General features: G+C 39.6%; 1 protein-coding gene across 4 annotated transcripts in view; it reads right to left on the bottom strand.

The window, feature by feature from the left end:
- RIMBP2 (RIMS binding protein 2) overlaps nucleotides 1-25,353 on the bottom strand; it is a 374,947-nt gene that overhangs the window by 86,168 nt on the left and 263,426 nt on the right. For all 4 annotated transcript variants that reach the window (XM_054006698.1, XM_054006700.1, XM_054006701.1 and 1 more), the window contains exons 9-11: nucleotides 20,119-20,223; nucleotides 13,940-13,990; nucleotides 3,531-3,735 (exon numbers count right to left, since the gene is read on the bottom strand). In XM_054006698.1, coding sequence (XP_053862673.1) covers nucleotides 3,531-3,735; nucleotides 13,940-13,990; nucleotides 20,119-20,223 — 361 coding nt within the window. The remainder of the gene's footprint in view (nucleotides 1-3,530; nucleotides 3,736-13,939; nucleotides 13,991-20,118; nucleotides 20,224-25,353) is intronic.

Below are 25,353 nucleotides of genomic sequence, written 5' to 3'. Positions count from 1 at the left end.
TGGGTCTCCCACATCCCAGGCCAGTGCCCTAGCCCTGCAGCGAGAAATAATCTGTCTCCCACCCTCCCCTGCTCTGCCTCATCCCAAAACCCTCAACCCCTTCCTGAAAAAAATGTGGTGGAAAAAAGATACATCTCCACACAACATTTCAGCAAAAGTGTTCCAAACAGCGCTAGTTAAAGGTTACGCAACACAAAGGACCTTTCCCAGGGGCTTCTCATAGCAGAATGCATCATTCTGAATCCATGATTTGAGATCCTTTCTGAAGTGCAGACTGTTTTGAATGAATTGGTATAATAACAGCAAATAGGCATGGAAAGGTGTGAAAAATCGCAGCTTTTTTTTTCCCCGACGCTTGGAGCGGAAAAAACACTGGAGCCAGCCCTGCAAGGAACATCAGTGTTTTGATAATATTAACTTTAGAGTGAAAAAGGGTTCCAACTTTCTGATAGTCTGGCTGTAGGTTATTTAACTCAACTGAATTTCCCCTCACCCCCTTCCTCCAGTCATTGTTTTCTCTTAGGGTCAATTTTTTTTTGCTGAGTCCACATTACAGTGGATGGAAGAGGGAGGGGTGTGGCAGGGAAGAGGGGTGTGGGCAGCATTAGGGAGCTACTTATGACTTTCTAGTTCTAAGGGCTGTTCTAACCTGCACCAGCTCCTACTAACTGGGGATTGCTGGAGTGCATCATGCTCCAGTTACTCCTTTTGCTGGCCCCTATCTGCCCCTGTGAAGACACCGCGGTGAATAGGTCTAAGTTCGTCGACTTCAGTTACGTTATTCACATAGCTGAAGTTGTGTAACTTAAATCGACCCCCCCCCCCACAGTGTAGACCAGGCCTAAGTCCCTTTAAAATTAATTGCTGCTTTGAAAATCCCACCCTTACAGTTACTATTTGACATTGAGGGCCTGATCCTGCAATCTTTATTATGACAAAGCTCCCATTGACACCACGAGATGGTATTCTGAGTTTTCCTTCTAATTCACCCAGTTTGGTAGGAGTGCTCTAGACACACATAAGCCTATAAACCAGTGGTTCTCAAACTTTTGTACTGGTGACCCCTTTCACATAGCAAGCCTCTGAGTACGACCCCCCTCATAAATGAAAAACACTTTTTTATATATTTAACACCATTATAAATGCTGGAGGTGAAGCGGGGTCTGGGGTGGAGGCTGACCGCTCGCGACCCCCCATGTAATAACTTCACGACCCCTGAGGGTCCCGACCCCCAGTTTGAGAACCCCTGCTATAAACCATTATGCAGCACAATGAGTGAGATTGCAAACACGTCTCTTCTGTGTTAAAGAAAAATCACAATGTCCCACCATCTCTAAAGAAACTACTGAAGTGAACTGAAAAAAGAAAGTCTTCTTGTTCTATTTGACTTGGTTTCACATCAAGTTTGTCAGCCTTCGATGAATACAGTTGCTTATCTGCAGTGGTAGAGAAATGATTTGTGAATCACAGTACTTTTCCTGACGATAAAAAATGGGTACCCCCAAGCCCCTTCTTAGAAACTCAGGAAGATGAAATACAAAACGCAAATCTATTTTACTTTTCCAGCTTCTCTTCATATTTATTATAAAGCAATTGTTCAAGAATCCTCAAAGCCTAATAAAACAACGAAAAATTATCTCACAGCAATGCAACAGCTGTGAGCATTCTATTGCAATGTTAGTATCTCACAGTGATGCCTGACGAACATTACAGTTTGGGGTGTTATCGATCCCCAAATGTCAGCGCACCAATTGTCCAGAATTGATTTTTTTTTCTCCTCCTCCTTTTTAACTGGTTTATTCCCTTGCATTATGGAAAATGCCTCCACTGACAGATCCTTCTTTCTTTTCAAGTATGTAGTTTTCCTTGTGACAAAATCCACCAAACGAAATCAGGAGATGTTTGGGGCCAGAATTTCTGCTGGTGTAAACTGTTGTAGCTCCATTGACTTCAATGAGGCTATGCCGATTTACACCAGCTGACGATCTGGCCTGTTAACTTAATTGCAGCTCATTCCAATTCCTTAATTGGAAAGAAAGAAAGAAAGAAAGAAAGACTATGATAGAGAACAAATGTTACTGCTTATGCATTATATTTAATTATTTGCATTGCCATAGTACCTAGAGGCCCCATCCAAAGACCAGGGTTCTCTTGTGCTAGGCACTGTACGCATAATCACCTTACTTTTAAGCCCTGATAGTCAGGCAGCTGGATGGAATCTACATTCTTGGTCCCTTCCAAGTATCCTCAGATAACCTCCTGACCAATGATACTGTCTCAGTCTTTGAAAATTGCTTATGCATAATCGGCAGTGAGCAAACTCAATTAGTCACAAGGAGTCGCCGCCTTTGGCAAAAAGAAAAATCACCTGGCAAAAGTTCAACATGCCTCTTTGGGAAACACACAATGAAGGGAACAAAGTAAACAAAGAGACAATGATACGGACCTCCCTGATGAAGCATTTTGAGATATACTGCAGAAAACCACTGTATAAAAGTTAGGTAATAATTATTATTATTGTAAGTATAGGCACAATGAGAATGGAGCATATTTAAACATATCTTCCTTATTTTTAAATTAAATTCATTCATTTAGAACCTTGTTTTTAACCTTCTTTTTAAATTAAAATAAAGGGACATTTTCAGTCAAGTTTCACTGTGGTTAAAATGGCTCTTTAACCCATCCATCATCACTAAACTGACCACATCCTGTTAAGTATAATCAACATTCTAGGGAAAAGTAAAGACCCAACAGATGTTATTTGCATGGAGGGCTTCTCAAAAGTATTCCATCCAAGCTTTTTGGATGGAAAACTGAGTTTTCATCAAAACTAATATTTTTTGTGGAAAGAGTCTGCTTTCCTCAATATTTTGTTTTTTTTCCATCAGGTTTGTGGGTTTTTTTCCACAAGGTCAAATTTTCTGATGAAAGTTTTGACTAAAAAGAAAATATTTTCTTTTTTGTTGAAATTTTCCACAGAACACCTTCAGTTTTCAATCCTTTCTACTGACAGATTTCTTTCATAGAAGGAAGGGGGGAAAAAGCAAATGTAACCAACACTAGGTCAGGGTGAGTCTCTGCTCTCCCTACAGTCTACTGCTATCGCCAAGCTAGCGGGACAGCTCCTTTAACGCAAGGACCTATGCCCAGAGGTCCTGTGATCGGTTTCCACAGACAATCCAGCCAGGGGACCGCCACACAAGTGGTGGCCTATACTGGCTTACGAACTGCTCTTGATCTCGGACACTCAAGACAAGCTTCCCAAGGGGTGTTTTTTCACAAATAATGAGGAATGATCATTAGGTCAAATTTTACTCTCAGTTACATTAAATCTCAGTAAATCCATTGTAATTCCAATGACGTCAGAGAGCTACTCAGAAATGGCCCCAGGGCATACAGCTGAATCAGGGCCAAATACTGCTCTCTCACACATAAGCAAATCCCATTGTCATCAATGGGATTTGTTTACATGAGGGTTTAATTTGACCCCTAATCAGCAAATTCCTTCAAATAAAAGTGTCAGTTCTTACCTTTGCCTATGGAGGTGGCTATTCCATTCATTAACTGGGACAGAGATTTACTAGGGGAGCCAAGGACATCTGAGGATGCCACCGAGTTACTGCTCAAGAGATCAATCTTTCCAGCTTGCTGCCGAAACTTCTCCAGTTCCTTGGAGAGGAGGTTAAACTGTTCGCTCTGCGTCCGACATTTCTCCTCTAGCTCTCGTACCTTGGCCTGCACAACCAAGACATAAGAGATGCATCTGAATGGGATCACAGAGAGCTTTGGTCAGGTCAGACTGTCAGAGAGTATCAAGAAGCAGGGATGGGCAAACTAGTTTGGATCCCCCTTTTCCTCCCCCTAAACATTTCCCCATATTTAGAGTCAAACCCTTTGGGAGTATATAATATGCAGGTAAATATTTTTTTCACCACCAATTTCCAAGCAAGAGAAAGCTTGTTCTCGTACTGTTTTTAGTTAGGACCAGGAGTGACATTGCTAGTAAATTTGCAAGATAAAGCCTTGCTTTGTGAAATTTTTCAGCCCAAATATTGCTGATTCAGAAAAGCAGCCCAGCTTCTCAATGATTCTCCAAACCAACCCCAAATCCTGGATCTCTTTTTGAGATTTGCCCATCCTTAGCCATTAAATCACAGCTTACTTAATTGCTACACTACTGTTTATAGAAAAACAGCAATGGTTCATGCAGAATGTTGGTGTAGCTGTTGGCTGAATTCTATTTCAAAATTAATGTACACAACTAGATGTGCCAACTGTCCAGAAGTAATCCAGACACCAGTCAACAGGGTATTACTCATAAGCTTCAGTAACACAAACATTTTGTCATTGGCAGGCTTTGACTTTTTGTTTTAATTCTGAGGCATCAGGCTGTGACACAGCAGAAATTATGTAACAATCTGATGCATTATTTCCTAATCTGATGTTTTATCATGTACCAACATTCTTTTCATTCCACTTAACCTCCTTCCCCTCCATAGGCCTAGTAAAACAGCCATGTTAATGAGTGTAAACTGGCTATGAATTAGATCCATTTTCTCCCATTCAATTGTTGCTACTGTTTTTTGGGGTGGGGTTTTTTTTTTTGGAAGAACAGAATTTTTCAAGTGGTGCATGACAAAGACAGTTGAACGGCTACAAGTTTCTACATAAAAACCATGGCTGTATTACATCCATATGCCTCACTATGGGCACCAAACAATTATATGACTCACGGCAAGGCTAATGATGAAATTCATTCCAGGGCTCTACTGATGATGAGCCTCAGTAATTTAAAATGTTCAGTAGTTTCCCCCACATGCCCCCTGGAAGAACCCATGCATTAAAATGTCCCAGTTTCCCGATATAGAATGGAGTATTATTTTTTCTCATTAATAAAGTATTTCTAAAAATACAAGCAAATCTGAACGTATAATTAATCTCTTCAAATTCATAAAATGCAAATTGGTTTAATCTTGCTATAGAAATATGAACACATTTGGCTGATGTGAGTATCCTGAATGGAGTAAGAGATAATAATTGGAAAAGACAGAGACAATGTGAAGAGTTCTAAACAAAGTCGAAGTGCTTTCGTTTTTTATTCTTCCACTGTTGGCTTAGGGTACCCAAATATGAGCCTTTTCTATCTGTCACATTGCCACTTATTAGCAATTAGTTGAAAACTGGCAATAGGGCTTCTGCATGCAATTTGAAAAGAAAATTAAATGGGCAACAGCAGTAAGAGGATTTAGGTTTCTAGAATCCCAGTCTTTCCAATGGAGAGCTTTAGGACTAGTTATCAACTCTGTGTGTAAGAAATACCCTGAAGCTTTCCAGTATACTAACCCAAGCATTCAAAAATCATGAGTCAGTCCCTGAAAAATCATGAGATTGAAAAACAAACAAACAAACCTGGGGTTCTTTTTATTTGCCTTTTGGGCTTTGAGTCATTAGCGTTCACATTTTGAACTTTTCTCGGCAACCTGGAGGGCTAGAAGCTTTTTTTATTTTTTAAATGGAAGAAAAGATTCTGATATGATCACAGAGCTGCTGCTTTAAGGAGAAAAAGTACCACGAAACTTGCAATAAAACTGAGAGTTGGCAATCCTGCATGTGCTTGTTTTCTAACACCAGACAACTGGTTGCTTGACTATTAATAGCTAAAAATGAAATTCAGATCTGTGCAAGGGCTCAGCCCAAGGCCTATGCATCAATTAAGTCCCATTTAATACCTATTATGAGGACTTTAGGGAGATTTAAATGCTGCACGGACCTTCTGCATAGGGTGAATTTCACCCTACTAAAATAATGTCTACAGAAATCAAAACAGACCTTCAGAAAATTATACAAACAGATCTTGCTGAGCATTGATAATCTCTGACTCATAACTTAAACACAGCTAAATAACTGACACATTCTTTTCATTCATGTCACCATCTTTAATATTATATATAATATTTTAAACATGATTTAATTTATGAGCAGATTTATGTAAAAATGACTGTTCATGGCATACACCAAAAATGGGTTTAAACATCACATTGGTAATCTGCTAACAAATGCAAATATAGATTCAGGTTACATTCTATCATAAAATACTCCTGTAAATATTTGATGTTATTTACCAGTTTCTGATGTATGTTGAAAAGCTATGTAGATTTCATTTACAATGATCTGATTTTAAGTTAATGATCTTGCCCTTCCAAATCTAAATAAAATGGATCAGAAGAGGCTGCTAAATGGCAAAGGTCGCTGAGTTCTTACTGAAATTAAAGGATCAACTACAGTTGTTTGAAAAGATATATGGGAAATCTGCACGTCGGGAACGTTTCTGGCGGTACTAAACAAATACAGAACTGTGATAAAATAGCACTGAAAAGCTACACGGAAATAGTTACATTATTATTACTATGCCCGTTGCTAATAGAAACCAGACACTTTCTTTAGAGAAGTAAACATGCCAACCTCCCTGAAAAAAATGTAACAGTCTTCCCCCCGAAAACCACAATCAGAGTATACTCTCCCCTACTACAACTCTGCTGCTCACTTCCCATTTCCAGATCATTCAGACAGTATTGGCAACCACATTCCAACATCACATGGCATCTGCCAACATCCTGGATGCTCCCCAATTATACTTCACGTGGCCATACAGCAAAGCATGAAGACAGCCCTAGCAGCACTAAAAGAGGACATTCTTATGGCCAAGGAAGGAGTCCCCATCTAGAAGCTCATACTACTTGACTTCTAAGCAACTTACAATGCAGTCATTCACATTCTTCTGTTGGCCTTTCTGCAGGACAAGGCTGGAATAGAAGGCCTAGCATTGGTACAGTCATTCCTCTCCAACGGGACTAAAAGTACGGCAATACTTTGCTTCCTCAATTGCCCTCGCATATGGAGACCCTTTGGGAGCTACTTTGTCCCTGCCCTCTTGAATATCGAAATGAGACTCCCTGGAAGATGTGGTGAGAGGCCATAGACTGAGCTGCCAACAATACATTGATAACACCCAGCTGCAATCAACACATCATGAAGATGTCACCATGCCTAGAGGAGAGCAGCTCCTGGTTGAAGAGTAGTTGGCTCACACACAAGCTGGGCAAAACTGAATAAACTCTTTGAAGAACTAGCCAGGGTCCGTATGTCCAGTCTCCTATTCTTCAAATTGGTGAGAACCCTCACGGTCCTGTTCAAAACAGCAATCAGCTTAGAAGAACAGTTGGCATCAGTGATATTGAAAAATGCCTCACTAAGAAGCTTCACCTCTTACTGCCAGATGGGAACTGTGATTCACTGTCTCTGGATCCCCAGGAAGCATCAACGTTGAGGTTCCAGCTTGTGCATATTGTGTTTCTCACCTTATCCCTATGCACCGATCCTTCCACTCGCTCCTAATCTGCTGCTGTTGATAGTTCAAGGCTTTCGTCCTGATCATCAGAGCCATCAACAAGTCGGGACTCAGCTACATCAACGACTACGTTTCCATCCACCACTCACCAAGACAGTTGTGCTCCTCTGGGACAATACAGTTCACAACACCATGGGGCAGCCACAGACAAATAGGTCTACAATGAGGGGGATTGGCTGTGGAATGAGCTGCCCTACACCAGGGTCTTGCCACCTTCCAGGTGTGCTGCAAGACATTTCTCTTTGACAAAACTTTCCCACCATAACAAAATTAATGGGAGAGGGGGAGAAGGAAAGAAGCAAAAGCAGAGATTTCTGTACCAGGGAAGGGAGAAAAGCCAAAGACTCTTGAAATCCCTTAGGGACCTTGCTATGAAGACCTAACTTATCTGTGCAGTGATCAGCAATATAAAAAAACCTAATAAAAAGTATATATAGATACATTCACCATATTCCATATTGATAAATTACTGTTTACACTGCCTTTTATCTTCTATTAGATACGAGCCACCTGCAGGATCATAAACTTCTGGAGTCTCTGATCTGAAATCCTAGAGCAAGGGGGGGTAGTACAGTACGTGACAACTGGAGGCTACTTAGTTCTTTATATAGCACTTTTCATCATTAAAGAGCTTTACATTTGACAGAGTTGTCAGGAAAGAGATCACAGCAGCAGAGACTTGTCAGTAAGGAAATGGGGATTAATAATATGAAGAAATAAAAACCCAGTGATGTGATTTCTGACAGTTCTTTCAACGTGTATCTTCATTTTCATAATACATATTTAAGGTTTGGAAGATTTCTAATATGCACTGTTTGTTTAGTGCCAAATTCTCTCTTTAGATGGCCCCATCTCCCTGAAGAACCAAAAGGATTTATATCACCTTCCATATTCAAGATGTGGTCCACTGTAATTGTGTGTCTCTCTCAAAAGCATAGGGGCCAGATTTTCAAAAAGAGCTGAGTACCGAGCAGCTTCTATTTTGGCACCTAAATGAAATAGGCATATTTTCAAAACTGTTCAGTACTTTTGACAACCAATAGGGCTGCTGGGTTCTGAGCACTTTTGAAATTCTGGCCACTTAATTTAGGTCTCTAAATTAGAACTGAACTCTTGAAAATACAGTTTCAGATCTTAAAAATAAGAGCAGACTTTGATCAAAAGTGGGCAGTTTACAACAAGCCTTGAAGATCTTTCTAAGCTACCCTCTGAAACAGGTGTCTCTCCAATTCATTTCCTAAGCATAAATGCAGATAACTTTATGTATCAAAAACAGGGAAGGTGTGTGAAGGATCTACTTGGCTACAAGACTTTTGCCCCACTTTTTGCTGTATTGGAGAATCAAATGGAAAAGTGATTCTATACTCACTTTTCAAGTACTCAGATATCAGGTGCATTTCTGACAACCTGGAAAACTTTGGATTCATAAATCAAGGAGTAAACCACCCTGATTCATATATACATAGTAGTATATGGTAGTGCATAAGTAGTGATTAGCAAACCACAAAGGTGTTGAGCTACAGTTAACCTCAAAAAGTGTAGATATCCAATAAAATGAGAATATTGGAAACAAAGGATTATGATTCCATTGGAGGATAAAACAGAAGCTAGAGTGTGATGGAGAAAACTCATCACAGATATGCTGAATTACCAATAGTAGCAAGGGAAATACAGGAAATCACAAGAAAAGTAAATTGCTTTTTGTACAAATGCACAAAACGTTCTGATTTCAAGTTTGCTTTAATGTGAAAATTTATGTTTAAAGATATTTATATGCTGTATGGCAAAAAAATACCTTCCATCAGCTTCAACACTAGCTTGTTATATTCTGCTATAGTTCTCTGATGGCTTAAAAAAAACCTCATCAGGCATAGACACTCACACAGTGTCACACCACTGACAGATTTTAGGAAATATAGAATGCATATTTTACACTTCAGATATAATGTTATCTTGATGCATTAGGATTTATACATGTAGGAGAGCATTCATCCCGTAGAGAGGACATACGTAAGCACTAAGCTTGGCATGGAGGTGAATTTCACCCATAGGCTTGATTCATCTCTCATTGAACTCCATGAGAATCTTTCCATTGACTTCAATGGGACTAGGTTCACCACTTCTAGGTCAGCAAGGTAAGAAGTTACTTCTGCAGTTCAGTTCACAAATCTAAGTTACAAGAAAACCCTGTATATATTGCTCAGCCCAGAAAATGCAAAAAAATAAAAGGGGCAGGAGCCCAAATGTAAAAGCAGTTTCCAATCAGGTTCAACAAACAGAAAATCTCTAATTTAAAAAAATGTTGACAGTAAAGTTCTCCCTGTCCTTGCTAAATCACTGTGTAAGTGGGATGGAGATTACGGAGCTAGACATATTGCAGACAAGCACTGCAGGTGAAATGTCCACCTTGCTGAACGGGGTGTGTAAACTGTGAGTCTTGGAGGGACACGATGTGTCACCCTTCCATACCTGCTGGGTTGGGGGAAAATTGGGCTCTCAGGCTCTGAGCCTGTCTCGCCTGCTCCTGATGCCATTCATTGGTTGGGTTTAGGATGGGCTAGCTGATTGGCTCCTACCTGCAAAAGCTGGGTCATTTTGGTTTTGTTCCAGCCCCATCCTTTTCTACCCTTATCAAGTATGCTGGATTTCTTATGATGCCAGGGGCCTTGCTGATTGCTACATTTGTTGGGTGGCTGGAAGGCATTTTTCCCATATGGCAAAACAGGCAAATGGCTATGTGTCTACCTTCCATCCAGCATCCCAGAGGTCCAGCTCCAGGGTTTACACCATTACATTTGTTGCAACTTTGGCAGGTTTCAGTGTGGTGGTGGGTTTAAAAAAAAAAAGGGGTCTGATGTGAGTCCTTGTAATCCAATGGGCTTCTTGGGCATGGACCCCAAACAACATGGTATGGTGAGGATGTACATTTCTCTGTCTTGCACAGCGAGGGATTCCCCACTACTCACCTCTCCACTTCTGGTGAGGATAAGGGGAATGAGTTGGGACTCTGGCTTCCTGCCAAGAGCCCTGGGTAGCCTGGGTTCTGTAGAGGGGCACTGCCCTTTTACCCACCCTATGGTTTGTAGAAAATGGGGTCATTCATGCCCAGTTGAATTCCGTACTGGAACAACCCTGCTGGGTAGCTCCATCAGTGGTTCCTCATTGGTTAATAGTTTAATAAAGTTGCTGGCACCACATTTAACCATATGCTGGTGGGCGTGTCTCATTGTTTCTGTATCTGCCTCAAAGTATCCCAGTGCAGAGAGGCAGCACAAGACCTAAGCATCACTTGTGAATTTGATACTCCATTCCATAGCTTTATCAATCCAACTCAGACCTAACCAAAATGGAATACTAGTCCATAGTTTCCTTAAATTAGAGGCCACTTATTGTGCCCAACTGTACAAGTTTTGTGAGAAAGCAATTTTCCACTGCAGACTGGATTGAATCTATTTCACTTGTGACTTTCCAAACTTCGTATATAAATGTTATTTATAATGAACAGTGTTGCTTCTAAAATCTAAAATAGTTTCTAAAATCTAGAATGAAGCAGACTTTGTCTATTATAGGATAGATACTGTTTGCACAAGGCAGACGTAAGACTAGATGAGTCACTTTCCAGGTGAACAGTTTGAATTCAGGCTAATGGTGAAATCACATTTTCTGCTCCCGGGATATCATTTTGTAGATTTTATCTTTTTATGTAGCAGCAGTACCTTTTGGTGAGTGGCTGAATAATTGAGCCACAGGTGAATACATTCTTAAAGTACTGCATTGTAAAATTTTCTTTACATTAACAAAGAATCTATCTGAATTCAGACACAATCCACACAGTCTGAAAGTCACAACTTTGCATAAAACACTGAACCATTCTTACTGAGCATACTCATAAGAACATCACTTCAAGTTTGGTATCTGAGCTGCTATTAAGAAATCATGCCATGTTCAAAGGCTAACCTCTTGCAGAAAGAGCTGCTGGCTTTGGTAATTTGACTTGCCTTCCTCCCCGGGTTGTAACAATACCAGTGCCAAGCATGCTTGCATAACAATGGTTCTATCATGTATTCCATGCAAGGGAAGGCAGGACTATCACATACATTTTGAATGGAGGGTAATAGGAATGAGGAAGGGAGAATTTATGCCCTAAAATACCTGCATGCTGTCCAAGGTGTTCTGGGTGAAGTGCAAAGCAATAAATTCCAAACAAGACACAGTAAACAAAGAAATGTGAAATAAAGAAAGAAATAAAATACAGTATTGAACACTTTTTTTTACATTTCAGAACAAAATATATTGAAACAGTTACCACATGTAAAAACATGCATTAATGCAAATCACACTGTACATTTCAGAAATCAGAAATCAATACTGCTGCTGATCTTGAATCTCAAAAGGCAGATTAAATAAACACAATGGTAAAATGAATAGGCTTAGTGAAACATAAAACAAAAGGCCAAGAAACTTTGTTTGATGGGGTTATGCAAATCAGAGGTAGCAGACAAATCAGGTAAACAGGAATTTTGTTTGGCTTTCAAAGCATATTTTCATTTGTCTGCTCTATTTCCACTTATTTCCCCTTGTCTCATATACTTTCCAGAAGGCACTCCATTATCTTTTAAAAAAATCAATTTTACTATATATGATAATAATGCAAGCATATGAGTAAAGCTTTTCCTGTGGAGAAATACACTTTTCAAGGAAATAATATGTACATAAATTAACTAAACAGAATCTTCTTCTATAGATGATCACTGCACCAAAAAGTTCTGTCTTCCATCAACACATGGGGAGGTAAGTGCATGGATGGAAGAACTGGTTGTACAGAAGAAAGGGAGGACTAGAAAATATGTATTTTTTCCAAAACACTGTGCCAAGACATTCTTTACCAATGAAGCATTGACAGGGTACTAGCTGCAGCCAACCTATTTATGGGTATCGTCTTTCTGATGAATTTATATATTATTAAGTGGTTATTAGTTCATAGTGACTCGTGTAATATTTGTCTCAGGCAGAAAGGAACAGTTTGTTACTCATCACTGACAATCTATTATGTATGAAATAGAAATGAACAATAAAAAGAAATCTGCCTGCAATTAGAGTGCCATTTTACTATTTCACATATACTCTTATATATGTTACCCATCCAAGTGCTACAAATAACACAATAGGAAGATAACACAAACCAGAATACATAGTGACCAGCACTGAAATTAACTGAGAGGTAGGTATTACTTACCACAAGGACTTATTCATAGCACCCATAGCACTTATTCTTATCATCTTGTAGGAGGTGTTCTACACTTCCAAACATCAGCCATTGATTCCAATGAGCTTTTAATCAGTCTCTAGCAGACTACATTACTACAATATTGCTAAAACTGTTTCTCACCCTGGGAAATTTTTTGAGATTTAAAAAGTTTTGCCCATTCTGAATCAGGACAAATCACCAAAATCTTGAACATTTTTACAAACCAACAATCAGAACATTTTTTTAATTCGGGTCAATTTAAATGTTTTTGTTTGGATTTTGACTTTTTTTGTTAGTTTTTTTAAACAGTATAGTTAGCTTAAATTTCAAAATCAAAAATTGTTTAGAACAGAAAAAACAGAATTTTAAATTTGGACTATTTAAAAAAAATTCAAATTTTTTTTCAAACTGAGAAATCGATCCTTTCCTGCAAACAGTTTCAGTTTCAACACACCACCATTTTCTCATGAAAAAATGTTTTGTTGAAAATTTCTCGACCAGGTCTAATTTCTGCTGCCTTTGGTTGCCACTTGTCCTGGTCCAGCATAATATTATGGGCCACCTTACATGACACATTAACCACGCTGGGAGGTAAAAAAGGTGAACATTAATCCCCAGGAAATGCTCTGTGCCAAGATCATAATTGCTATGAGAAGTTGTTAATGAAGCTAATATAGATTTGTTTTTATTCTTCCCTTTTCCTCTATTCTCCCTCTTTAACAGTAGGTACAATTTAAGGGATTTATGGTGAAATGTGTAAAAAGCTTGATTTAAAATAAACACAAAGGAACTTTTAAACAAATATTTCTGTATTTTTTTCTCCTGATAGATGAATAGAAGGAGTTTTGATGGACACCTATTGCTAATGCAATCTTACCTTTACCATTAACTGTTATGATCTATAAACCGACCTTAGATTCTTTTGCAATAGAATGATGGAAAATAAACAATAATAATACTTATATAATAGCACTTCTCATCCATAGATCTCAAAGCAGTATACAAAGAAAGGTATCATTATCTCAATTTTATGGATGCAGAAACTGAGGCACAGAGACGTGAAGTTACGGGTGGTAAGAAAACACAGGTTTCTTGGACTCCCAATTCAGTGCTCTAGCCATTGGACCATAACAGCATCATCTAACGCATAAATGAGTTACAAATGAAGAGGAATATTTACCCATGAATTACTACAGTGTGCTAGAAGCAATCATGGTCTTATATGACTATAATGAGAAAGGAACTGGTATAACGGTGACAAGACTAAACAATGGCTTCCTTACCTCTAGCAGCTGAACTGCGCCTTCATGTTCTTTCTTTGCTTCAACCTGAGCCTTTTTGACAATTAAAAAAAGGAAGAAACCGGGTTACTCGGTCATGCCATATTCATTTTGCACTAGAATAAAACATAACTACAAGTTTGCCTGAATATGATACTTTTATTTGTATAGTCTTATATTCAGATAAAATACAATGAAATCAAATTTAATAAGCAGAGCCAGCACTACATGAATATATTACCTGTTAACTCAACAAAATGCCACTGATTACTACACTGTATATGGGTTTGAACCAAAGTCCATTAAAGTCAATGGGGGCTGGACCTGGCACCTGCCCTGGCTCCAAATCAACAAAGTGTATGCTTAACTTTAAACGTAAGTAGTCAGGTAACAAAACAATTCATAACATGCTGCAATGCCATCAGATGTTTTGTGTCAATGTTACTGAGAGTACAACATTTAGGGTTCACTTCAAATGTGCCCTGATTGGATTATGATTCAAAACTGCAAGAAAATGAGAGCCGTCTTGTGATCTGTTGTAACCTAAAACCATTAGAAGATTATTAACGTTTTTTTTAATTTAATTTTGCTACATAGTAGATAGATATCCTTTTTGTTTTGCAAAGTGCAATTTAATAGATAAAGTCTTAAAATCCTATTGTTTGATGGTTCTCACCCTTTTCTATTCCAGGATCATACATAGACCCCCCAATACACACCTGTCCCATCCAGGTGGGATCCTTTATCCATACAGCAGTGAGAGAAGGCTAAAGCTATTGTTAACAATTCCAAATTTTGCTAACAATGTCTCTCTAGAGCATGCCTCACAAAGGTTGGTTTTAGCTTCTCCACCAGCAAATTCAGCTCTAATTCAGTTTATATTGTGCCTTATTAGGGGCCAGTTTAATACAAATTTATCTTAAAACTATGTTGTGGAAATCTGCAAAGATGCAGAGGTGCTGAAAAACAACCATGTGCAAGATTTGAAGTGGAAACCAGTTTTATGTTAAGAGACTCTTTCCCTGCATCAAAGGAATAATTTAGGTAAAATATTGCTTGCCTCACTAATAGGAGTAGCCCCATTAAAGTCAATGGAAGTAGCAGCATGAGGAAGACAAGACAAGATCTTGTGCCCACAAGTATGTCTGCATTTCAGTTATAGACAGCTACACATTGATGGCACCTGCAAAACTGCAAGTGTAAACAAGAATGTGGGATTAAGAATGATCTGAAAGGTCAAACCACAATATCCAGGACCTGATTCTGGGAATAGTTTGCCGGAGCAAGGATGCAGCTTTGGTTCCTTTATTGTTTATCTGTTATCTCTGAGAGAGAAATACAGGGTTCTACTGAAGTTCCTGAAGCCAAACTAAAACTCATTTTAAAAGCCCTGGTATAGCTCATGTTCATTTCTGTGTCTCTGCAAAAATTGGACAAATCTGCAAATTTATGATGATGTGACAGGCATCAGGGATACATGGGGAAATGAAGTCAATTAACTGTTCTTAAATCAACTTTATGGTTTAACTGAAACGATCATTTAATAAAGATTCTTTTTTAAGGTAACAGATATGGCTGGCTGCCTGCTCTATCATTTCTGGGTAGGGTCTCATTTAAAACAGAGATTTTGGATTAGGTGAGAATGAGGAGGGTGGCTGTGCTCAAATACTGAAAAATATTGTCACTGCTTAAATAAACTAAGACAAGGACCCTGGAGATGCTACATGAGAGGCCTCTCAAAAATTCAAGTAATAAAATATAATGGCTAATAAAAATCTCTCTATATCTATATATGACTTTAAAATGCTATGAATATGCTAACATTTCAAAATGCTCTATGAAATTAAATTTTAATTAATGAATCCAAGTTATAAAGTGTTTAATCTTAATGAATGGATCTTAATCAAATGAAAATTTTTGACGAAATCAGCTAATTAAACGACAGCTCTTTTCAGCTGGCAGTACATATGGCATGCTTTAAAAAAAAAAAAAAAACACACTCTGATAAATGACCACTAAAATCATCCAAGTTAAGTGACAAAAATTGTTTCCAACAATAAATTTCATGCTAAAGGAGTTAAATGGAATAGAATTTTGCCACAATGCAGAAGGTGGTGGGCAATTATGTACAACGACATTCAACTCAACAGTTTAAAAACTGGCAATAGTTAACATTTGCTTTAATAGGGCTGTTTGACGATTGGTAAAACAGTGTTAACTGCCGATGAAAAAATGTTTAATTTTATTGTAATAAGATATGGACATTTAACTACTACAGTGGACTGGAAGCAATATTTAAGACTAATGCTTGAAGGACATGACAGCTAAAATGTGGAGGAAAGTTTCTGCTGTGAGAAATTCAAAGAGAAAATGCACATATTTATGTGCATAACACTTATTTAGTCTTGGAGCTCAAATCCAGTAATAACAGCTAAGTCCTAATTCAGCAAAGCACGTAAACACTTTGGCATTTTAGTACACGTATGATGCATTGTATCTGTAAAGGTCTTTTCAACTATTAGCTATTTAATCCTTCCCTGACCAATTAGCTGTTTGCATGCCTCTAGCAAGTGCTTCATAAACCACAGGTGGCCCATAAGTCAGTTTGGGAACTGTTATTTAGGTTATAGTTTAGCTAAATTAAAAAATATAAACATATTAATTGTAAATGGGGCATGTAGGTTTCACCAATGGACAGCACAGAAGATCATATATAAGTAAAATCTTTATGCCCATGAAAATATGGTGAAATTCCACTAAAACATCATTTTCATGACTGGTATCCCAGTTTATATATAATTACTATCTGAATTTCACATATTTAATCAATAGATTTAAAAACTCTCCATGCATTTGGACAAGCCTAAGTTTAGTTTCTGGGTCCTTGACAAACTAGGTCGCTACAACTGTAATTTCACAGTGAAATTGTACAATTTTAGCAGACATGTAGTGAAAACTCTACCCTAGGTTTATACCAAATTGAATGAACTATAAAAGAGGGATTTTGAGGGGTGGTGGGGCGTGCATGTAGGTACTGTTATGGTTATATAAACTCTTTGTGTATTTGGAAAGTTTACCCAAGCTAACATTAGTCAATATAAACATGATCTTAAAAATAATAATGCTCATTGGGGTAACTACCCAAATGCAGTAATGGGCTACATCATATGTTAAGGTTATATTGCATACTACAAAGTAAATAAATATATGTTGATTGATCTCTCTGAGTTAACATTTGAATCAACACCCTTCTTAAACCAGTAGGGGGTGCTCTGGTACAAGTTGTGTGTTTTTCAGATGGCCGTGTGGCCATTAAAGATCTCAGAACATTAGTGTCCTGGCCAAATTACAATGTTATAGTTTGTCTAGCTAAACAATGGCTGCATTTTCATTTGTACTTCTTGTCTTCAACTGTTGTGGAGTATTCTTGTGCACTGTTAAATGAACACTGTGTTCCACACCAGAAGTGACTGTATTTCTAGTGGATAACATTTTATCAGTCTCTCTCTTTCCTGTGTGCTGGTGCATTTTTGAGGATTAATTAACATTTGTAAATTGTTTTATGATCCTTAGTTGAAAGCTGCTACAGTGTGATCCTTTGTAAGGGAGAAAAGAACAGGAGTACTTGTGGCACCTTAGAGACTAACAAATTTATTAGAGCATAAGCTTTCGTGGACTACAGCCCACTTCTTCGGAGCCTGAGCATGGGCTTTTGGTAACACAGAAAGAGATGGGGAGAAGGGGTTCAAGAGGAGAGACTGTGGAGCATGGATCGACTCCCCCAAACAACACGTAAGTGTTTTTCACTGTACAGAAGTGAGAGACAGAGAGAGATGTCTAGCACAGAATTTAGTGTTTTGTCCTGCCAATCACAGATTCAGTTATCTGAGTCTGGTTAGGGAGAGCCAAAGGCTTTTAAGAAACTTCAAAGGAATCTGTAGCAGTCAGTAATTTCCTGCTAACCTCATTTTATCTCCCTTTCAGTTTTCATCGTGAACTTTAATGAAGTTTGCTCCAGATTTGTGAATCCGTCAAAGCCTTCTGTTAACCATTATGTCAGGCAGGCAAAATGTACCGGTGTAGCACACTGGCTATCCTAGGCCCCTACACTCCTTACTTCTGCACATACACACCATTATAAGCAATCCTCATTAGGACAACCATTTCCCATAAACATTCCAGTGTCATGCGGCAGAACCGCCACTGATGTACATCAGCGCAGCTGCACTAACTTCGCTGGATCTGACCCATTGGCTACAAAGACCCGATACAACGCTCATTAACATCAATGGAGAGACTCCTATTGCTCTGCATTGGTGTTGGATCAGACCTTAAAGGCATTGTAGAGGGTATCTACTGAAACTGAATGTTAATCTGTTGCACGATAACAACATCTCCTTTGGCACTGATGAACAGTCATATTTCTTCTTGTACTATAATAATAAGTCTTCTTGCTAGCCTCTGATAAAATATTGATTCCTAGAGTGTCAGGAAACATATTATGACAGGTAACAGAAACCAGCACATTATCAATCATCACCAGTTTAATAAAATCTATCCAGAATACAAGCTCTTGATAAATGATCAGAAAAACTGCAAGAACAGTTAACTCCCCCTTCCATTGCAAAGGCTCGTAATAAACTTTGCTGGTGAATCACTGTTTTATCTGAGTCTGTATCACCATAAAGTCTGGATTAACAATATTATGTTCTTCTTTGTGGAGCTCAAAGGACTAGATAAACACTGTGTGATGGGGATAAAAGCATGCATGTACATATCAAAAGAATAATGACTTATTTTTCTATCAAAACAATACAGCAAAGGTATCAGAAAGCAGCAGCTTTTGGCTTTGTTTAATGGGGCACATTACCTTGGAACTTCATCATATTAATGCTGAGTGACATGCAAGTTCTAAATCTAGCACACCACCACATTACTGCCCCATGCATGCTGGTAGTATTTTAATGTACCTATTTAAAGCAATTAGATATATCCAACCAAAAAAAGGGGGCAAGGCAAACCTAATCAGAGCCTAACAGGCAACTGGAGAGGTTAGCCCAGGTTTTGAATGTGAGCCAGTACTGAATCTTCAGGGAGCAGATCAGTGCAGACCTAATGTTAACCTCTGTTACTAATTCATTTAGATGCCATTTCTCACACTGTCTTTCAGTGCACGGAACAGCCTCCCAACTCTGGTCAATCTAAGTACTTATATGGCCTCCACTACCATATATCTCAGCGCTCACAATGTATTAAGGTATTTATTTTCACAATATCCCTGTGGGGTACTAGTTCCATTTTAGAGACTGAGAATTGACGCATGGAGCCTCAGATTTTGAAAGGTATTTAGATTCCTGAAGATACAGATAGTCTCCCAGTGAGACTTTCAAGAGCACCAAAATTGGTTAGGCACCTACCTCCCATTACAATCAACAGGCACAAACCTGCTTAGGCCCTTTTGAAAATCTCACTGGGTGCCTAAATATCTTTGAAAATCTGGTCCAGAGGGACGAAGTGGCTTGCCCAAAGTCCCCCAGGATATCGATGGGGGAGCAGGGAACTCACCCCAGGTCTCCTGTGTCTCAGACTAGCATCTGAACCACTTGGACCTCCTCATCCGTCTGGTTTGCCAAACCAGTCCCCTCACTTTTGCATCTCTACAGAATATTTTCTTTAGTATTATAATTATTTGTATTACAGAAGAAGGTAGAAGCCTCAACCAAAATCGGTCCCAAGGTGCTAGGCTCTGTACATACACACAGCAAGAGAATATCCCTACCGCAAATAACATAGTCTAAATAGAAAAGCCATCTCTATCCTTTCATAAATGAACATGTTAAGTTGTCAGGAATCTGTTTGATGAAAGACAATGGAAAAGACACACTAAGAACCTCAATTATATTATGAAGGAGAGTGTATGGGTCAAATTGAAGCCAGGATGATCAATGTGCCAACTATTGACGCTTGCGATGGGGTGGTGGAGGAGGTTTGTTACAGACCATCAATTCAAAGCAGACAACAGGATACATTACTCCTTAAACACCTGTCTGTAGTACGTGAAGGGAAAACAGTATTGTTTTGGGGGACTTCAATTTGGGAGACATTTGCAGAGATCCATTTCTTTACCCATGCCCAAAAACTGCAATTTGCCATTTCACTTGGTTTTCATTTTCTTCACTTACCTTCTGCAGGAGTTCAATTTCCTGCTGCTTTGCGTTGAGGACAGCCAAGGCTTGCTCATGCTCTAATTCCAGCTGTTGCCGCCGTTCAGCAGCCTCTCGCATATGCTGTTTCGGGGGAAAGGAAAGCAACTCATTAGGAGATTTTAATGTACTTTTCTGAAATCAAATATGCTAACATTTTAAAGCATGATGCTGATCTCAATATAAAATCTCTTTGGTATGCAAACCAGATAGAATTTTTATTCTATCAGGCCATAGGGGCATATTTCCACTGCAGTGCATGGTTAGTTTGATATGAATCTCCATTAGTTGTTAGCAATATATGGCCCATGGCACACAGTTGAGCAGTTCATATTCCATCTAGTAGAGAGCAGAATTACTGCATACCCTAGACATCTCCTCAGAGTATTATAAACTGTATCATATTAAATAGTTTCATCTCAAGAAAATTTTAACTTGACAAATTCCCTAATTGATTCTTTATTTGTAATCCTGTTCTCTCATTTGCTTCATTCATGTTCATCATAAAGAAACATTCTGACCTTGATGCTCTATCTGCCTATTATTTATAACAACAAATACAAAGCAAAAATAAGACAGGTGGATTTGGATAAAATTGACTACACAGTCCTGAAAAATATAGGGATTTTTTTTTTTTAAGAAAACCTTCATTTAATGACCCAAACTAATATGATGCAGGACTCTTCAGAAGAGCACAAACTGAAGACATCCTTTGTAGATACTAATCTTTTTCATTAAAGGATAACAAAGTGCTGCCTCATATTACTATACTTTCAAATCACCTTGTGCAATAAATGGAAATTAAAAAAAGATCTCTTCCTAGATTCCGATCTCTTCCCTGCTGAAGCCGATATTACAGATTGAGAGCATAAGCACAATATGGTACTTGTGGCAATGAGGGTTACTACTTGAAAACCATAGCAGGTAACTGTGCTTGAGGGCAGAAATGATACTGGGTTGCCACTGACTATAATGGGGTCAGAATTTCTCTCACTGTGTAGAAGAGAAAGGTCTTACCCAAGTGGGTCTATTGTTTGTCTTCTTTAATGAGTTATCATTCTGGGCTACGTGGTATTAATAACAAAGGGGGACAGTATAAAGTGGCTGGCTGGTACCAATATGGATGTATTTGCTACGAAGACAGCAACATCTTCAATATTCTATCTGGCTTCACTTTGATGGTTGGGTTCTTTAATATTTACTTTTTATTGATGAGTTAGTGAAAAACCACAGCCCAAGATCTTCAGAACTACTGATTTGGGGTTTATAAATTATTGTGTGGGTGCCCAGTCTGAGACACCTTAAGAAGGCCTGGTTTTCAGAGAGTGGGTGCTCATCACTTTCTGAAAATCGGGCCCTTTTAAGGCATCTCAGCTTGGGTGACCAAAAATCAAGGCATCCAAAAATCATTAGTCATTTGAAAAAATGTTGTTTATATTGTGTAACTTTCAATCTGTTAAGCCTTCCCACAAAGCTAATATAGCCTAAAAACTGCTCGTGTGGGTTTAAATCTGCTCCACCATCCCCAGCACAGGCAACTGACTATCCCGTTCATTTAAGAGTTCCACAGGGCCCATCACAACACAACAGCACACTGGGAAGAAGTTAGCAACTTTTTGTTGTGCTCTGCAGCACTAGTTCTCCTACTGGTACTTTCCTGCTGACATTTGCGAGGAAATAAAGGAATGATTCAAAGTGGAGCACAGCTCTAGTAAATACGAACAAGAGGATTTAATATACTTTGTTACCTAGAGTGCATGACTTGGAACAAGAATGCAGCCTCCCCTATGCCTTAAAAAAAAAAAAAAAGACTCTGGCATTAGCCATTTGAATGAATTCAAGCAAAGTTAAGTGATTATTTCAAAATTCGGAGTTGACAGGAATACACCTTCATTTGTGGGCTAAGAATCGAGAACAAAAGGAACTAAAGGACCAGGGCTAGAAGTGGTGGACCAGCATTTAAATAGAAACTGATTAGAACCATTCCTTGTGCGAGTAATAAGCAGCTGACGAACAGCTTCTCTTGACAACAGTGACAAGCATTAATTAAAAACCCCGTTAGTGGTTCAAAAGCCCACATTCTGTGAAAATAAAGTCCTTCCTATTCCTGTAGTTTGGACACGGGCAGGTTGTTTACATGGTCTATTCAGACGCCACTGCTGGTGGAATTAGGTGAAGGAGGTGGAAGGTGTATTTGCAAATCATGGATTCACACACATAAATTGGGTTCTCAGGTGGCACTGTGCTTTTCTAACCATCTGCAATGGTGTTTGAAACCTACTTTCAAGCAAATGGCTGCTGCTGAACTCTAGGGTCTACAAATATTTCACTCTGAGAAAACTGTACAGCACACTTACGTTAATTTTACTTTGGAGACACTATTTTATTTAAACAGCCAACAAGAGAGGAGAGTCCAGTAATATCTTGCTAATAGTAGACACACAATGCCCAGAATATTATCATTGGAAGAGAAATGTTAGCATTCCGGCTGTATCCCTTTAGAGAAATGATATTATTGAACCATCAGTCACACAGGCCCATGAACAGGCACGATACAGAAAGCCAATGCATCTTCTCTGCCTTCAAGACAAGTTTTATTTCATCCCCCAATTTTGCACTTCAGTGGAGCCTATTCTGAACTCTACTTAGGGTTTTGTGCAGTTTCTGTTGAGGATTTAGCCTCTTGACTGCAGAGTTTATAACCAGGGCTGCAGGCTTTAGATCCTCATGTGTTTTACAAAGTTACCCCAATGTGTTCATAGGAAATATCTACTTTTCTCAGCATTTGGCTATGGCCAAAGGTTGTGGGACTGATTTTCCTCTCATGTACACTGGATAACTCCAGTGACTTAGTAAAGTTACTCCTGATTGACATTAGAATCAGACCATGTGTCTTGTACCCAGGTGCTTTCAGCAGCTCTCATATAAAAGTCTACAGGATGCAGGCACTGATGGCGCTTCCTTAAATGTCTTACATTAAGGGCAACCCTGGGGCAGAATGTACACAGTACAATACAATTCTCACTAGGATAATCTGCAACGACAAACATTCTTACAAAAAATCCAGTAACCTCATTCCACGCCTCAAAGATTTAATAGCAGATTTGCTGTGGCTCAGTCTGATGTTACTAAGACTTAACAATTTTTACAAAACCTAATACAGCACATTTACTATGAAGAAACTATAAATAATTAATAATATTAAACTAGATCTGTAAAAATAAATGGACAAGTACATATAGCAATGCAGGGGCCCTATTCATTGAGTTTTTTTTCTTTTCTTTTGTCAGTTTGCTTAATCTCAATATTTGGTAATCAGCAATTCATAGAGTCATCAATTTCAGGGAACATCAGGTCATCTAGTCTGACCTCAGTGCATCTCAGAGTCATTTTAGTGCAAGTCTACAACGGTGTATTATAATTGCTGAAATGTTGCTTTACAATTTAACCAGGTCGGGACAGCAAAAGCAGGTGAAGGAGGCGATAGCATTAAGTTTTCAGACAAAACAAAGGCATATCAGTTCTCTTTCTTTAGTGTAAACAAAACCCTTTCTCTCCAAAGTTTCATCCTGAAGAGACAAGGATCTGCCACAAAGAAGGTTTGGGCACCTTTAATTCCCACTCTAGGGCTTTAAAGGCAGGTGAAAGAGAAAGGTTTTATGCAGGCTTTTGCAACTAACTGGTGACTTCAGGATGGAATTCTGTGTCTATCACAGTGGCAGAGGTGGTTGCATTCCACATGTCCCTGCTATGGTTGGTTTTAGCTAGTGCTAGCATGCTAGAACTTCACTAAACATGAAAATTCACACACACATCCATTTCCCCCTCCTCTTAAAAAGGTTTATTCAGTTCCCAAGCATAGAGTCATTCAGATGTCATGAAGAAAATATAGATTTAGAAGAGCACACAGAAAACACGGGGAAGACCACACATTTAAAAACACTAGGGCAGGTCACTTCTTCCTGCAGAAAAAACGTGGGAAGGAACCTTAAGGTGGAGTGGAGGGGGTGCCGGGTCTTGTAGAGTTTCCCCCAGATCAGAGGCAGGATTCCCACTATGAAGCAGATTCTAGTGGGTTTGCAGAAGCCTCTCTGTTGCATTTTAGTCCTATGCAGCTGTACTCCAGCTCCATGTCTGCTTCTTCTACCAGGAGTTGCCTTTGGAAGCCCCCTTAAAGGATGCAGAGGGGCTGTGCTCAGAAGCCCTGCCTGTGGCAGCTTTTGTGAGCACACCATCCCTCACAACAAGCCTGCCACAGGGGAAGAGGTTTTGCAGAGGAAGCTGTCATTATGTACAACTGCAAGAAAACTGGTAGAAAATCTTACCCTGGGAGCAGAATTATTTTTAAAGCCCTGATATTTATAACTGGCTGTTGACATTAACACTGACTCAACTGACTTTCAAATATCAGAGCCTTGTTTCCTAAAGATAAGTAGGATGTGACACTGAATGTAGTGCAAACTTAATTCACACCAGAACATAATGATCAAAGGCCTTGTCATCTGCTCTTGCAGACACTGCTGTCACGGCAGAGTGAAGGGGAAAAGATGGCCTAGTGCACATCAGGAAAAAAACTATTTTCTGTGAGAGGTTACCTATATTTAACTTTTCAGTAGGGTTACCATACGTGCGTTTTTTCCCCGGACATGTCCGTCTTTTTGGTAATCAAACCCCCGTCCAGGGGGAATTTCCAAAAAGCTGAACATGTCCGGGAAAAATACTCCCTAGCTTACCTTAGAGCGGGCGCCGGGGGCTGCTGTGCTCCCTGACTCCTGGGCTCTGTAAGAGCCGAGCTGCCCGAGCGCTACCGGCTTCGGGCAGCCCCCTTGCCTCCGGACCTTGAGCTGCCGACCGGGCACTTCCCCTCCCGCGCTCCAGGGGCGCAGGGTCCAGAGGCATGCGGCTGCCCGAAGCCGGTAGCGCTCGGGCAGCTCGGCGCTTACAGAGCCCAGAAGTTCAGGGAGCACAGCAGCCGGAGCCCGGGAGGGGAAGTGCCTGGCCGGGGGCGCAGGGTCCGGAGGCAAGGGGGCTGCCTGAAGCCCGAGCGCTACCGGCTTCATGGTTTGCCGGGCAGCCTCCAGACCCTGCGCCCCCTGCTGGGTGCTTCCCCGCCCGGGCTCCAGCTGCACTGGGGAAGCGCCGGCCGGGGGCGCAGGGTCTGGAGGCTGCCCGGCAAACCGTGAAGCCGGTAGCGCTCGGGCAGCCCTTTTTGTG

The sequence above is a fragment of the Malaclemys terrapin genome, chromosome 16 (genome assembly GCF_027887155.1).
Source record: "Malaclemys terrapin pileata isolate rMalTer1 chromosome 16, rMalTer1.hap1, whole genome shotgun sequence".
In the NCBI taxonomy this organism is placed as follows: Eukaryota; Metazoa; Chordata; order Testudines; family Emydidae; genus Malaclemys; species Malaclemys terrapin.
The sequence above is the reverse complement of the archived record's forward strand: the minus strand, read 5'-3'. Positions and strand labels throughout refer to the sequence as shown.